Raw genomic sequence first — 17,519 nt, forward strand, 5'->3', positions numbered from 1 at the left:
TGAGAACCACTAGACTATACCATACTGCCCATCTCCAGAAGTAAACTACCAAGTTCCAGAACCAGAAAGAACTTGTAAAAGTGTTCATTCTCCAACGTCTATAAAGGACCTCTAGTTCACCTGTTCTAGTGTTTTATTGACACCGACAGTCAGGAATATTTTTTGTCACTTCTCACCTAATTTCTTTCTGTAGCTTCAGTTTATTCCAACACCTCTTCCATCCCCAAGGGATTATCAAATACAATTGGGCAGAATGTGCCAATAATTGAGTTCTTGATGATTGGTGGCACAAGGATAAAGCCAAGCCCCCCAGATATTATGGAGGTGTACCTAAATGTTGTTGATACGTTCTAAAATATATTAATGTAGAAATAGCCTTCCCTCTTCAGAACAACAAAGTCCTCTCAATACTCCATCAAAAGTTCTTGGGAGATGGCGTGACCAAAAGCCCAAATCATGATGGGTTTAAGTGGAGGAGAATCAAGAAGGAATGGTAAATATTGAATTAAGTGTCACGTTTACATTCTGGAGCGTCAAACGCAACGTCAAAAAGAGATGTTTTCCTTTGCTACAAAAGAGAGCTCAGGAGGTAAAAGACTACCCCTTTTAGGGTGCCTGGCAATGCCCAGACAGGGTGATATTTACTCAAAAAACTGCACACCAACATAGGTTGTTATTCCAAGTCAGATCTGGACCTGACAATGACCAGTTCTCTATCTAGGTGGGATGGGGTTTTTATCTGAGAAAAGTCTAAAGAGTTGTACACTGAATACCAATATATCACCACCTAAATTCAGCAACTGCTTATATTTTTCTGTGTTTGCTTTATCTGCACAGGGGGGAGACAGTTTGTTTTGGTTTGGTTTTGGTGAATCACAAGCTTTTTAAAAGATCTTTTAAAGAACAAATCACTTCATTGTATGAAAAGGATAAAAACAATACAATACCTCTGATGAAGTGAGACAATGAGGATAGACAAGTGAGTGTTTATGGAATTCAGAGGAGAGAGTTGGTCTTGTGAGCTATGAAAGCTTCCAGAAGAATGTGGTGTTAAAGTCTTGACGAATAAGTTGCATTTGTAGAGTAGGGGTGAAGGGGTGGATGATTCAAAGGGAACATGAGTCAAAGTGCCCTTGGACTCGAGAAGAGCAGGCTGGCTCTGAGGTGTGAAGGACAGGCTTGACCCTGAAGGCACTAGAAAGTCACTGTAGGTTCATAAACCAGGTGTGACGAAAGTAGTTCAATCTCCTTGAGGAAGTGCAATCTGCCTGCAGATGCCAGTTGGAGTGGGGGTGAGAGAGCAGAGTCCAAGGGCCAAGAATGAAGGCTAGTGAGTCCATGAGCACCATAATGGGTCTCCTGGCCTAGGGCAGAGGCCCTGAGGATGAACAGCATGGGCTCACTACGAAAGATAATAGAGTTTGTTAGAAGATTGAGATTTCTCAGAGACAGTAGCAAGGTGCTAAATATCATGACTAGGAAAGGGAAGGTGCCATTTATAGGATTAAAGAAGACAAGAGGAGAAGCTAGTTTAGGGACTTGGAAAGACAGAGTTGAGTTTGAGGCTGACCAAAGTCCAAGTAACAGCAAACAGTCCAGTTAAAAATATCTGGACGCACAAGACCAAAGCTCAACAGAAAAAAGATATTTCCACATCAATCTCATTAAATTTATCCTCTGAACTTTCTTCCTTTGAGTCTTATAGAAGGACGTTTCTCCTCTGCTCACCAAAGTCAAGATTTTACTTTCGCTAGGGAACCTCCTCGTCTCACCTCTTCAGGTATCTAACTCAAAAATCAACCAAGCATCTTCGGTTCTTCCTGCGCACAATCTCTCCCTTCCACATCCAAACCTGTTCTGACTGTCCGACCAAAAAATGAAAACCCCTTTTCTTGGTACTAACATGCCATCTGACTAGCACCCAAACTCTTTTTCCTTTCACTGGTAAATTCTGCAAGTAATTGATTCCTACCCACCACCCCAAATCCCTGCTCTGAATGCCTCTTCTAATACTGTGCTCCCAAGAGCTCATAGTGGCTTTCTTTTTATCACATCCACTGACACTTGACCGGCACTCCTCTTATTCAACCTGTCTGCAGCCTGTCATCACATCAGAACCCACGCTGACTCCCTGGGGTCTCCAGGATCAAGTCTCCTTTGCTGCCACTTCCTAAACAAGGGTTTCTCCCCCAAATTCTAACTTTAGCCCTCTCCTCTTCCCTCCACCCCCTCCCTCCGAGGGCTGATGCATTCACACAGCTTCAGCTGCAGCGAGCCTTGATTCAGGAGGCTTCCGAGGGCACAATGCCAGCCCTAACCTCCCACCTGTGCTCCTGTCTGAAGTCCCATATTTCCCACAAACCAGCTCCACCTGGATGCTCCTCAATCACCTCTAATTTTCCACATCCAAAGCTAACAGCATTATCTGCCCTGCAAATCCAGCTCCTGTCCTCAACCAGAGTGCTTCAGTCAGGACACTCTTGGTCCTCTATGCTTTTAACCCAGCTACTCCCATTATTCTCGAGGGCTTAATTTTCTTTCCCCCTACAACTAGTTTGTCAACAAATACCCACATTTCTGCCTTTGACAATGTCTCTCAGAGCGGTCCCTGAGTCCCCGTCCTTTCTGCCACCAACCCAGACCAAGCCCCTCCCTCAGTTCCAGATCACTTTTGCATTTGGATCCTTTCTCTCTCTTTCCACTTCATCTATCATGTGACCCCCAGATTAACCTTTCCAAATACCACTTTCTCCAGGACATGCCCTTGCTCAGGAACCTAAAGTGACTCCCTATCAGTCCTGAATCAAATCCAATCTCCTCTCTTGGGGTCCCAAGATTCTGCCTATCTGGCCTTGCCCTACTTACCCAACCCTGTTTTTCCTCCTTACCCTACACCTTCTACTCAGTCTTCCCAGGATCCTCAGCGTCAATGCCTCAACCTCCCTGAGCTTTTGCCCAAGATTCTCTTCCCACCCTCCATCTCTCCTGCAAGGGCTACCCTCAGTTCCACTCCTCTGTAGTTCTGCCAACTTTTTATCTTATAGCACCGTAATGTTCAGCAAGTAATTAATCTCTAATTGAGCAGTAATTGTCAATCTCCTTTTAAAAGCTCTTGGAGGGCAGAAACCAATTTGAATATTTCTTTGTATCCCATAGCACCCTGGACAGCAGAAGGGTCCTAGTAGAAGCTGAAAAGACCTTGCTGGTTTTCTATTCCAACTGATTTCTATTCCCAGTTCTGAGTTCCCATATTTCCCCTCCTCTGCCTCATAACCATGATCAATAAAATTATTGTGACACACTTTCCCAGGCGTGGATCAGAGAATTCCCAGAAAGACGACACAGAATACACCAATCTATAAGAATAATGGTGGGGACAGGGGGTGTGCATGGGTGTTTCTTTCTGTCCGTGTACATGTATGGATGTAGGATTTGGGGAATGTCAAAAGAACTGAAATACCAAAATAATCAGAAGAGGACAAGTAAAGAACCAAAATGACAGAATAATTGGAAACATGCCTAATTAGAGGCACAGTATGCCAGGGTTTTGACAGAGCAATTGCCAGTGTGGTCTCTGTGTATGCAAAATCTTCCATCAGAAAGTAGGGGGTAACCCTGGCACGAGGGACTTTGAAAATGTGTTTGGAGCTTTTTCAACTGTTCAACTAAATAAATTTATCATCTGTCCAGCCTACCAGGTGTAGTGTTATGTTCCATAAAGATGGGGACTCAGAAGGGAGACGATTAAGAAATATGGCCTTTTCCAGGTTTAAGAATCCCCAGCAAAAGCCCAGGCTAGAGACTGGAAGGGGGTAAGATCAAGAAGCAGAGCACAGAGGACCACTCAGGGTGGGTGGTGGTCCTAGACCCTACCACAAACAGTCTGCACCCCCTCGTACAACTTGTTACAGGTCATCAGTCATTTCCAGCCTTATGCGCTGAAGATTTCACCCTTCTCTGATTCAAAGTGCACATCAGACCTGGGCCCCCCTCAACAAGGCTGCCTGAGGAGGAAGAATATCCCCAACAGGATTCCATAGGAGAGGGACCCAGTCTGCTATTTACTCTGTGATTTGAGCCAGGGCTAGACAATGTAAGCCCCATGTTGTGTTTTGAAAGGCCCTGGGAAAAGTAACACATTGGGCCATTATAGGCCATTAACACCATTAACAGTGTGTGAATTCATTTGTCAGAAATTAGCAAGCCTCCAGAAACTGAGATCTGCTCCAAGGGCCTGGGACAGAGAATAGACAGCATCTAGTGTTTGGATGGTAGAAAAGGCGAAGGAGGAGTGGATGCCAAAAGATAAAAGTGGGTCCAGAAAGGGAAGGTGGGAAAGCTCACACTCCAAGAGTTTTCCCCAGAGCTAAGAAAAGGCAGAGTTTTGTGCCAGATGGGAGGCAAAGGGTGGCTGGTAGGGGTGTCAATGAAGACGTCCTGGTGAATGTTTCCAGGTATCACTTCGCCCCCAGACCCTCTCCCCTAGATAATAAACTAAGGTTATCAGGTCAGGCACCTCTTTAGAATTCATGCTTTGGTTCCTGGGCTGTGTGAGTGAGTGAGTGAGTGAGTGTGTGTGTGTGTGTGTGTGTGAGAGAGAGAGAGAGTATGTGAGAGAGAGAGAAGGGGGGGATGGGGAAGGTGTATATTAGAATCCACATCTGGGGAAAAGGAAGGAGGAGGCAAGGCTGAGCCCTGAGAAGCAGGATAGGATAACAGGGGCTCCCTCTGCTTTCTCCAGGTCAGCTCCTATCAGCTCCTATCCTCCAGCTCTTTCCTCTTCAGACCAACTAGAAAATGAACATATGGGCTGACCAAGTCTTGACTTCCAAAGCCACAAGTCTCCCCAACAAAGCACCCCACCCCTTCCCTCAGATGACCTCCAGGGCAAGGCAATGAGGTTAGGAAACAGATGGGTGCGCAGGGAATCTTCAAAGCCATCCTGCTCTTTGACCCCATCAGTTCACATCCTCCAATCCAATTTACAGAAAGAGGGGAGATGCCCAGGGTCCCCATAACTTACTGGACTCTTCGGGAAAAAGATTCCAGACCACATGGTTCCAGACATGGAAGATGGGGAGCTCTACCTACCCAGTTGGTGGAAGCCACAGGTAAAGAGGAGATGGAGAAACCCTGGTCATCAGAGAAACAGGGCCACAGGTGGTGGCAGATGAGGGTGGTCAGTTCTGCTCTGGGAAAGGGGCTGTGTAGCCAAGGAACATGAAGAGCTATAGACCTCGGGGCTGGGAAGTGGCAGGGGCCGAAAATAGCCGTTAAGGCAGATCTGGGGTGGGGGGCGGTGCTCTACATACCACAGGCAAGCAAAGATTCAGTGGGTGTGTATGAGGGGGACGCTAACTCACACTTCCAGGAATGAGTGATTCTTATGAAAAGCTCATCCGTTCCCAGAACTGGAGAAGAGGAGGACAAGGAGGAGGTCCCAGGCGCCCACCGCCCTCCCTGCCGGGTCTGCCTCTCAAGTCTGAGACTCTGGCTCCCCACACGCACCAGGCACTACAGTCCTCGGTCTGCCCCGCTCCCGACTGTCAGTCTGCAGCCTGCGCGACTCCCGGTCCCCACTGTCCCTCTTTGCACATCGGGGCCGGGGGCCGCCGGCCGGAGAAGGGGTGCCGGCCCAGGGCGGCGGGAGCCGGGCTGACAGGCGCTGGGGGGAGGGGGGAGCCGAGGGAGGGGCGGGGGACGCCGGTAGCCGGAGCGGCGCACTGCAAAGTGATCCAACATCGCCCCATCCCCGCGCTCCGGGAGAAGGCGGCCCGAGGGGACCGCCTCTCGCCTCCCCAACACAGACTCCCCCAAGTGGGGTGAACGCCGAGGGGCGCCGAGCTCCCAGCCCCCACCCCTCCCCAAAATGCAACCCGCATTGCCATAACAACAAGAATCTCGGCCACTCCAGCCCAGGCGACGAAGGGGACTGCCCCCAAACACGCACACCCCAGCAACAGCCCTCCTTTCCCAAACTTGTCCAAGACGCCGCATCCAGGGCAGCAGCCTCCTCCCCAACCCCCCGCGCCCTGCACAGCTTACCTGTCCGGAAAAAGGCGTCCACGTCCGAGTCGGCGGCTCCTCCTTCCTCCGCTGCCCCCTCCGGGGGGTTCATGACTGGGGGAGGGCGTCCGCGGGCAGCCGGGGGCCGGCGAAGCCTGGGGCCGAGGGCTGCTCGGCGCCCTGTGGGCGGAGGGCGCGAGGCGCAGCGGCCGCGGCCGCAGACCCGGAGGACACCGGTCTTCAAGGGCGGGCGGCCGGCCGGGGTGGCAGGGCTAGGGCAGAGGACGCCGAGGCTCCCTCAGGCAGAGGCGCGCGGCGGGCTGGGGGCGCCTGCTGCCGGCTCCCCCATGGTCCCCCTTCACCGGGGGCGCTGGCCGCCTGCGGTCTGGCCGGGGCCGGGGTACGAGCTGCCTGGGCGCCCGCTCTCCCTCAGCGGCGGCAGCTGGCTCTCCTCCTCGCCCGTCTGCCTGTCTCTATTGTTCAGCCCTGCTAGTCTCTCCTCTTTATTTTTCCTCCTCCCTCCCACCCTCCCTGGCTCTCTACCTCCTCCCTCCCTCGCTCGACCGCCCGCTCGCTCTCAGCCTCCCTCCCTCGCTCGCTCTCTGGCTCCCCCTCTGGCTCCCTCCGCCGCCGCCGCCGCCGCCGCCGCCGCCTCGCAACTCCTCCCCCGGCTCCCGCTCCTCAGTCCCAGCCAACAATGACCCGGGCAGCGCCGAGCTCAACTAAAGCTCCGGCCCGGGCCGGGGTCTCGCCGCGGCCCCCCGGCGGCGCGGACGCCTCCCTCCCCCGCCTCTCCGCGCCGGCCTCTCCCGGAGCCAAGCCCGGGCCCCGAGCTATTGTTCGCTGCTGTGCTAGGCCGGCTTCCTGAGCCCCGCAGGAAAAGCGCCGGCGAAGGAGGCGGCCGGGGAGGGGGCGGGGCCGCCGGGCGAGTCCCCGGCCACCGGGCGCAAGCCGGGCTCGCCGTGGGGGCTCTGGTGCCCCAGCCTTTTGCGCTCAGCCTCGCCCCTCGCGCGGTCCGGGCTCCGGGCCCGGCGCCCGCCTCCTCCACCCCACCCCGTTCCCAGGTGTGAGAGGGCCCGCCCCCCCAAGCTGCGTGTCCCCCAAGCTGGGCCGATCCGTCCCTAGAGGCTGGACTTTTCCCCTCTCCTTCCAAACAGGCTCTCTCCAGTCTCCTTCACCTCCTGAGCCTTTCGCATTTTCCTCACCAACTCTCCTTAGTTCCTTTCTTTTTTAGCTTTTCTCTTCCTTTTTCCCCTTTCCAACGCCCCTTTAAACATCCCTGCCTGTCGCTGTGACTCTTTGTCCAGTTCATTCCTATTGCGATGTGTCCCTATCTTTCCCTCTGTGACTCTCTTGTCTCTCATTTGTCTCTGTCCTGCCTCGGTACTTGGCCCGTATCTCAGCGCTCCTCTTGGACAGCTGTCAAAACTCCTTAATCCCCCGGGCCTTCTCTGTTTTGTTCTCCCTCTTGTGAATGGAGAGATCCAGTTGGCCAGGAGAAAGGAGGTGTTACAGCAAGCTGAATTTCAATTAAAGTGGGGAGTGGGGCTGGGGAGGAATGGGGAAGACCTCAAAAAAGAAAGCAGATGCTGTATGGGGTAATTAATGCAGTGATTGCATTGTGCCAATTGGTTTTTTTAAGCAATAATTAAACAATAATTAGCCAGTATTCTGTTTATAGTCCTAGTGACTGCGAAGCTTACAAAACAGAGGCTCTTTAAACCTGAGTACTTAATGTGGTGTGTTGGGGGCTGTTGCTGCTGCCTCATCCAGCCAGATGGAGAGGCTGTGGCCTGACCTAGTGTGTTAAAACACGCCTCACAGAAAAACCAGGTCCTAGTGTAAAACTAATGGCCTGCTACCCAACAGCCAGAGTCTTCTGGATCTATCTTCGCTGACCACCTACTTGGTTCCATCTCTCTCCAGGTCAAAGCACCTGGAACCTTTCCAGATCTATTAACCGGCTGACTCTAACAGGATTAATTAAATATGTTTTTAGTGAACGCTTTCTGGTTCCAGGTACTCCTTCCTTTCTTTACTGAATGTCACAATTTTTTTTTTCACCCATTGAAAAAAATAAGTACAGTTGCCTGTCCCCAATCTTGGCTACATGTATCAGACCCTGTTTCTTAAAAATTAATAGAGACTCTGACATCACAAGTTCATTGCCATGAGATCTAATTCATCTGGTCCTAATAGCCTGAACTGACTTAAAGTAGCCAGATGCTCCCTTTCTTACCACCTTCCCTGACAATGAAAGTACTTCTCATTTGTCTTTTCTAAAGTTTGCCTTCCCCTTTACCCTGAGCCGAAACCCTGGCCTACACTCCCACACATGCACATGATGGCAGAGCTGCTATTAACTGGCACCACTGTGCAGATAGAGAACTGGAGGCCTGGCAAGAGCATTAGCTTATCCCAAATTCAGAAGAAACATAACATGTTTAGAGAAAGGTTCATATTAAATTTTCAAAAGATGTGGACAAGAATGGGGGAAAACCTTATGTAATGACACATATTTTTGAGAGGAAATTTTGTAATGACACAGATATTTTTGAGAGGAAATTTCTATCAAGATTTTAGACGTGTCTATTAAGCAACTTCTATTAAGATTTTAAATGTTCATAGCTATATTAATATCAGACAAAGATTTCAGAGCAAAAGCTGTTACTAGAGATAAAGAGGCACATTTCAATTCATCAACTGCACATAACAATCCTAAAATTTTTTGCATCTGGGAGAGTTTCAAAATATATGAAGCAAAACTGATAGGACAAAACAAGGAGAAATAGACAAATACAAAAGTATAGTCAGAGATTTTAACATCTGTCTCACTCAATAATTTATAAGGAAACAGATCACCAGTAAGGATATGGGAGACTTGAACAATGCTATCAACCAACTTAACTGACATATACAGAATACACCACTCAATAACAACAAATATACATTGTTTTCAAGTGCACGGCTATCAGCTGCATAAGATAAACTATATGCTAAGCCATAAAACAAGTGTTGATAAATGTAAGAGGATTAACATCGTACAGAGTGATATGAAAATTATACCTCAGTTGTTTTGTTTTAAAAAAAATCATACGATGTTCTCTGAGCACAATATATTAAACTAGAAATTAATAACAAATATATGAAAAAATCCCCCAAATATTTGAAAACTAAAAAAATAACCCATGATCAACTAAGAACTCAATGGAGATAACAGAAAGAAGTTTTAACCAAATAAAGATGAAAAAACATCATATAAAAATCTATAAAATAGAGCTAAAACAGTACATAGAGGGAAATTTGTAGTACCAAAACACCTATTTTGTAAAGTCTCAAATCAATGATCTCCTGTTCTACCTTAAGCGCAAATGAAATCCAAAGCAGAAGAATAGAAAGTTTAAAAGATTTGAGCATAAAGAAATGAAATATATAACAGAAAAACAAAAGAGAAAAATTAGTGAAACTAAAAGTGAGTTCTTTGAGAAGATAGATAAAATTGACAAACCTCTAGCCAGACTGCAATAAGAAAACAGAGAGAAGACTCAAATTAGTATTATTAGCAGAAATAAGAGAAGTGACATCACTATAGATTATAGATAGATAAAAAGAATAATAGGGAAATATTAATGAACAATTTTATGCCAACAAATTTGACAACTTAAAATGGACAAATTCTTTGGAAGACACAAACTACTAAAGCTCACTCAAGAAGAAATAGATAACTTAAATAGCCATATAGCAATTAAATTTGTAGCTTAAAAGCTTCCCACAAAGAAAACTCAAGACCCATATGGCTTCAGTGGTGAACTCTATGAAACATTTAAGGAAGAAACAATACCAATTCCATACACACTCTTCCAGAAAAAGTGAAAAAGAGAATATTTCCCAACTATTTCTATGAGGCCAGCATTAATGATGCCAAAACTAAACAAAGACCATGTAAGAGAAAAAAACAAAACAAAACTATAGACTGCTATCCTTCATGAACATAGATGCAAAATTCTTAATAAAATTTTAGCAAATCAAATCCAATAATATGTAAAAAGGATAATACAACGTGACCAAGTGGGTGGGTTTATATCAAGGAGGCAAGATGGATTTAACATTTGAAAATCTGTCAATGTAATTTAACATATGTTATGGATTCAGTTGTATCCCCAAAAAAGATATGTTGAAGTCGTAATCTGAGGTACCTGTGAATGTGACCTTATTTTGAAATAAATCTTTGTAGGTGTAATCAACTTTGGATGAGGTCATTAAGGTGGGCACTAATCCAACATGACTGGTGTCCTTATAAGAAGAGAAAAACTCCATGTGAAGACAGAGACACAGAGAAAACACCATGTTACAATAGAGGCGGAGATTGGAATGATGCAGCTGCAAGCCAAGGAACACCAAGAATTGATGGCCACCACCAGAAGCTAGGAAGAGGCAAGGAAGGATTCCACTCAGAGTCTCAGAGGGATCATAGCCCTGCAGACACCTTGATTTCAGACTTCTGGTCTCCAGAACTGGAACAGAATAAATTTCTCTTCTTTTAAACCACCCAATTTGTGGTACTTTGTTATGGTTTCATATACCATATTTTAAAAGAAAAACCATATGATCATTTCAATAGATACAGGAAAAGCATTTGACAACATACAACATCTATTTCTGATCAAAACTCTCAGCAAACTAGGAATTGAAAGAACTTCCTCAACTTAATAAATGGCATCTACAAAAAACCGACAGTAACATTATACTGAATGGCAAAAAACTAAATGCTCCCTCCTAAGATCAGAACAAAGCAAAAATATCCACTCTCACTCCTATTCAACATTGTACTGGATATTCTAGCCAGTACAATAAGGTAAGAAAAAGAAATTAAAGGCATCCAAATTGAAGAGGAAGAGGTAAAACTGTCTTTATTCATAGACAACATGATTGCCTATTTAGAAAATCCATGAAATCCATCAAAATGTCACTAGAACTAGTAATGTATTTAGCAAGATTTCAGAATGTAAGACCAATATTTAAAAATAAATTGTGGGGCTTCCCTGGTGGTGCAGTGGTTGAGAGTCCGCTTGCCGATGCAGGGGACACGGGTTCATGCCCCGGTCCGGGAAGATCCCACATGCCGCGGAGCGGCTGGGCCCGTGAGTCATGGACGCTGAGCCTACGCATCCGGAGCCTGTGCTCTGCAAGGGAAGAGGCCACAACAGTGAGAGGCCCGCGCACCGCAAAAAATAAATAAATAAATAAATAAATTGTATTTTTATACACTAGCAATGAAGATTGTAAATGGAAGTTTAAAAGCATCACTATTTATATTAGCTTGGAAAAATATGACATATGAAGGCTAAATCTGATAAAAGATATGCAAGACCCTTGCAGTGTAAACTATAATATATTCTGAAAGAAATTAAAGACTTAAGTAAATGAAGAGTTATACTGTGTCATGATCAGAAGACTCAAAATGCTTAAGACATCAATTTTCTCCAACTTGATCAGCAGATTTGATGCAATCCCAATCAAGATTCCAGAAGGTTTTTATGTAGATATTGACAAACTGATTCAATGCAAAGAAACTAGAAAGCCAAAACGACTAAGAAAAAGAGGAAAAAAGTTGAAGGACTTACACTACCCAATTTCAAGAATTATTATAAAGTTACAGTAATCAAGACAATGTGGTGTTGGTGTAAAGATAGGCAAATAGATCAACGGAATAGAATGGAGTACAGAAACAGACCCACACATGTATTGTCAATTGCTTTGCAACAAAGATCAGAGGGAATTCAGTGTAAAAAGGAGAGCCTTTATACATGGTACTTGAAAAGCTGAAAATCTATATTCATTTTCTATGGCTGCTATAACAAACTGCCACAAACTCAGTGGCTTATAACAACCCAAATTTTATTTTCTTACAGTTCTGGAAGTCAAAAGTCCAAAATGGGTCACACTGTGCTAAAATCAAGGTATTAATGGGACTGCGTTCTTTCTGGAGGCTCTGGGAGAGAATCTGTTTCCTTGCTTTTTCCAGCTTCCAGAAGCCACCTGTACTTTTTAGCTTTTATCCTCCTTCCTCCATCTTCAAAATCACCTATGAGTCTCTCACACTGCCATCTCCCTGGTTCTCCACTTTTAAGGGCCCTTGTGATTATAGTGGGCCCACTCAGAATAATCTAGGATAATCTCCCTATTTTAAGGTCATCTGATTAGCAAACTTAATTCCATCTGAAACCTTAATTGCCTTGTAATTTGCTGTGTAACCTAACATAACCACAGGTTCTGAGGACTGGGAGGTAGACATCATTGGGGAAATGCATTATTCTATCACAATATCCATATTTAAAAAAAAGATAATTTGGATCAATATTTCACACTAGATACAAAATGGATCATAGACCTAAATGGGTACCTAAAACTATAAAATTTCTAACAGACACTGAAGAAAATCTTTGTGATTTTGGTAGGCAAAGATTTCTTAGCTATGATACCAAAAGCATAATCCTTAAAAGGAAAAAAATGATAAACCTCACTTCATCAAAATTAAGAGGTTCTACTCTTCAAAAGACATTGTTAAGAAAATGAAAAGACAAGCCATCGGGAGAAATATTTGAGAGTTACATATCTGATGAAGCGCTATACCCAGAGTATATAAAGAATTCTCAAACTCAAAATAAGAAAACAAACAACCCAATTTTGAAAAATTGGGCAAAAGATTTGAATAGACACTCACCGTAGCAGATATATGGATGGCAAATAAGCACCTGAGAAGATGCTCAACATCATTAGTCATTAGGGAAATTAAAATCACAATGAGACACTACAATCTATATGAATATCTAAATAAAAAGACATTCATATCAAGTGTTGGTGAAGATGTGGAATAACTGGAACTCATACATTTCTGGTGAGATTATTAAATGATACAACCACTTTAGAAAAGAGTTTGGCAGTTTTTTTTGGTTTGGTTTTTTTGTTGTTGTTTTCTTTTTTTTGAATTTTATTTTATTTTTTTATAGAGCAGGTTCCTATTAGTTATCTATTTTATACATATTAGTGTATATATGTCAATCCCAATCTCCCAATTCACACCACCACACCCCTGCCACCCTCACTTTCCCCCCTTGGTGTCCATACGTTTGTTCTCTACATCTGTGTCTCTATTTCTGCCTTGCAAACCAGTTCATCTGTACCATTTTTCTTGATTCCACATATATGCATTAATATATTATATTTGTTTTTCTCTTTCTGACCTACTTCACTCTGTATGACACTCTCTAGGTCCATCCACATCTCTACAAATGACCAAATTTCATTCCTTTTAATGGCTGAGTAATATTCCATTGTATATATGTACCACATCTTCTTTATCCATTCGTCTGTCGATGGGCATTTAGGTTGCTTCCATGACCTGGCTGTTGTACATAGTGCTGCAATGAACATTGATGTACATGTGTCTTTTTGAGTTATGGCTTTCTCTGGGTATATGCCCAGTAGTGGGATTGCTGGGTCTGGCATTTTCTTACATAAACATGCCCCTATGTTATGGCCCAGCCATTCTTGGTATTTACCCAAGAGAAATGAAAGCATACATCAATGCAAAGACTTGTACACACATGTTCATAGCAGCTTTATATTTATAATAGCCAAAAGCAGGATGCAATCACAAAATTCATCAAGTGATGAGATAAACAAATTGCAAGATATTCATAATACTCAGTAATAAAATGAATGAATTATTGATATACCAACAATACATGGATAAAATAATTATGCTGAATGAATAAAAGTCAGACCGGAAGAGTCCATAATAAATTATTCTATCTATATAAAATTATCGGAAATGCAAAGTAATCTATACTTATAGCAAAGTGGATCTGTGGGTGGAGATGACCAGAACAGGAGACTGGGAGGGCAGGAGCAAGCAGGTAGGATTATGAAGAGGAACAAGGAAACTTCTGGAGATGATGGATATGTCCTTGATGGTGGTGATGGTTTCATGGGTGTATGCTTATGTCAAAACTTGTCAATTATACCTCAATAAAGCTATTTTTTTAAAAAAACAAATTTTTAAAAGAACAGGGTAAAGCTGTAACTACTATATACAAGGATATAGTAGTTATCTTGAGGGGGATTATATGGGATTTTTATGGACTATAAAATATATATATATTTAAATTTTCATAACACGTATTCTTTACAATGAGGAAAGAGAGAGAGAGAATCATGACCTGGGGAAATTTTTCCACACGGTGCCTAAGAATTCAGGGTGGAGGAAGGAGGAGAGATGTTCAGGACCAAGTATTTAGAAAAAACTCTCAAATAATTTGACAGACACCCCCTTCTCTCCACCCCTCTTTGAAGATTTAAGGAGGAAGGGGACAGGATGATACAGAAGACTAGATGGAAGAATGATGAAGTGTATCGTGCCCAGAAGCCTTCAGAGTGTTACTGACCTGGGTTCTTGGACTCCTTAATCAACAGAAATTGATAACAGGCCAGAAGAGGAGTTCAGGCAAGGCTTTTGCTGGGACTCACGCTGCAGCACGAGGGAGCAAGAACAAGTAACAGGTGCGCTTGCCCCTTCCCTGAGGCGGAGGCGAGCTGGTCATGGGGTGAGGGTAGGAGCGGATTGGTGGGTTTGGTTGGAGGGGTGGCTTAGGTGGTCTGCCCCGCCCCTTGGTGGTGCTGTGTGCAGGGAGCATGCGCACTACCCTGCTTCCGTTCCTGACACCGCAGAAGTGGCAGGTGGGTTTTGGCCTTTGTGTATCTTATTGTTCGTAATTTGCCCCAACTGCACCTGTAGGCAGTTAATTTTATTCCCTTATGGTTTCTTTGTATCTGTTGCTGGAGGAAACATGTATCCAGGTGCAAGCACTGTAGCAGTGCAGCAAAGGGTCCCAGGCCCCAGGTCCCAGCCTGCCTCAAGAAGAGTTCAGAATTCATAGAAATAATCAAGGAGCAAGGCAGTAAGCACCTCAACGACGGTGTGGCTGTGGGAAGGAAACGGAAAACTGTGAACGTCTCCAAGAAGGAAAAGCAGTAGCATGTGTTGATGGCTTATATGTGGAGTGGAGCAGATCTGGGCAGAAAAGAGGAAGAGGTGGTGAACTGGAATTCAAGACACCGCTGGGCACTAGGTAACAGAGAATGGTGGCATGACTAACAGAAGAAAAAAATCTAGAGGAGAAACCAATCTATAGAAAGATGGGGAAGTGATTTAGTAGGATACATGATTTAGTAGGAAGGTGATTTACTTAATCTAAACCCTCATTTCATCATTAGGAAAACTAGAGAATAAAGTGACTTGTCCAAAGTCACATAGCAGACCCTAGAATTCATGCCTCCTAGGCCAGTTTTCCATGCTGCTTCCCTGTAACACATTTCCTCCTACCTGAGTATCTGAAGTGATGACGGGCTTCGGGTGGTAATGTCCAATCAGCAGTTAGAACTGAAAGCACAGAACCTGGGAGGGTTAGGAGCTGGAAATATTAAGTAGCTACGAGCTGGCTGAAGCAGCAAGGACGAATGAGATAAATGCTTTTCTATCCATTTCTATTAGCTTTCATCTTTAGACATATTATCCACTTGTATGTCCTGCTTTCCGCTCAAATAAAATTTGCCTTAGAACCAGCACCTCTTCCTGTCTCTCCTGACTTCATTATTCCTTTCCCACAGACTAGAACCGTGGGACACTTGCTAAGCTTCTCCACCTCTTCTACTTCCAGCATCCATGCCATCATTAAGCCAAAGTTTTCCTTTGAAATGTCACCCGTTGCCCCCTTTTCCCTCCAATGCCATCCTAGCCCAGGCTTCAGCTCTGTAATCTTTTTTTAAAAAAATTAATTTATTTATTTTTGGCTGCATTTGGTCTTTGTTGCTGCGTTCGGGCTTTCTCTAGTTGCGGCAAGCAGGGGCTACTCTTCATTGCGGTGCGCGGACTTCTCATTGCAGTGGCTTGTCTTGTTGCAGAGCACGGGCTCCAGGCACACGGGCTCAGCAGTTGTGGTTCACAGGCTCTAGAAAGCATTTGGACACTCGGGCTTAATTGCTCTGCGGCATGGGGGATCTTCCTGGACCAGGGCTTGAGCCCGTGTCCCCTGCGTTGACAGGCGGAATCTTAACCACTGCGCCACCAGAGAAGTCCCTCAGCTCTGTAATCTTGAATTTCCACAATAGCTTGTCAACTGGCTTCCCCAGGTAAGGTGGGGGGGGAAGTAAAGCCAATGCCTGAAAAAAAAGACCAGCAAGACAGAAAAGTCAGAGGAACATGTTGGCCTTGGAGACGAAAGACAAGAGGGTGTCAGGGGCCAGACTGGGGTCAAAAACGGCAGATGCCACAGATAAGTGAGGGGCAACAAAGACTGGGATGTGGAGACAGGATTTGGGTAAGTGGTAGATTTCAAGGCATTTTTGCGAGAGAAAGAGGAGGCTGGAACCCGATTGCAGGAGAGCATATGTGGTGAGGGAGCGAAGCAGAGGGTGGAACCCGAGTGTAGACAGAACCGGGGCCAGTGTGTGAAGAGAGAATGGGAGGAGCAAAGCTGAAACATCTGTTCATGATGTTTGGTCAGTGATAAAAGAATATAAGACAGTAGCTAGACCGGATGGTCAAGTGTCCAAATATTTATTTCATTTTGTTTTTCAAAATGGAGTTAGCTGTGCAGAGTTGAAGGACACAGCTGAGAGTAGAAGAGAGGGATAAAAAATTCTGAAGCTGGAAAACGATGAATATCATAGCAGAAACCGGAAGGGCGGGTGGCCTTCCCTGTTGCAGGGATCAGCCGGCATCCTGAGGGTTGGTCTGCATAGAGGAAGCTGGTGGAAGGTATTTGGGCCTCAAATCTTGATTCCCAGCCCTCCATCCATACTACACAGGAAATTTCTAACACAAAGCTGTTTCCTTTGTCACACCATATTCTGTTTAGAGTGAGCATAGGAAGTAATCTGTCCCGTTCTTTTAACACTTCCAAGGGAATGCCAAAACATCCCCCAGTCTTCACCTTGCTTGATATACAGTTGTGACAGAACCAAAGTTCTTCCTGACCTCTACTCTTAAGCCTTCCTGCTGCAACTGAAGCCCATTCCCTCTCATCCTGTCTTTGGGGAAAGCATGTGGGGGCCAAAAAGCCTGCCTGCATGAGGAAATCTGCAACAGGTAAAGATATGGATTTCCTCCAGACCCTGAGGAAGTTGCGCTCATAGACTCCACACCCATGTTCCTGTCAGCCTTGCCTATCCTGAAGAGAGGGGGTAACTCAAAAAGACAAAGGAGCATTCAAGTATACACCTCAGTTTCCACTGAAATTTTGAGAGAAAGACCCCCTTAGACAGTTGAGAGATTCAGGTCCAAAGGAAGCCAGAAGAAATTCCACAGCTAATAAACCAAAGCATATCTGAAGCTACTCAAGAAGAGTTACATGTGCTTAAGAAGTGAAGAGACACATAATCCAGTCAGCCCAGGAGCCTCTCTGTGTCACTAAGTGGACTCGAAGAGTTAAGTCTCCTCTCTGATGCCATCT

General features: G+C 45.0%; 1 protein-coding gene across 3 annotated transcripts in view; it reads right to left on the reverse strand.

Moving 5' to 3' along the window:
• KALRN (kalirin RhoGEF kinase) overlaps positions 1-6,118 on the reverse strand; it is a 640,054-nt gene extending 633,936 nt beyond the window's left edge. For all 3 annotated transcript variants that reach the window (XM_065877078.1, XM_065877083.1, XM_065877080.1), the window contains exon 1: positions 6,046-6,118. In XM_065877078.1, the coding sequence (XP_065733150.1) occupies positions 6,046-6,118 (73 nt within the window). The remainder of the gene's footprint in view (positions 1-6,045) is intronic.
• Between the last annotated feature and the right edge of the window lie 11,401 nt (positions 6,119-17,519).

Source organism: Phocoena phocoena, chromosome 4 (genome assembly GCF_963924675.1).
Source record: "Phocoena phocoena chromosome 4, mPhoPho1.1, whole genome shotgun sequence".
In the NCBI taxonomy this organism is placed as follows: Eukaryota; Metazoa; Chordata; class Mammalia; order Artiodactyla; family Phocoenidae; genus Phocoena; species Phocoena phocoena.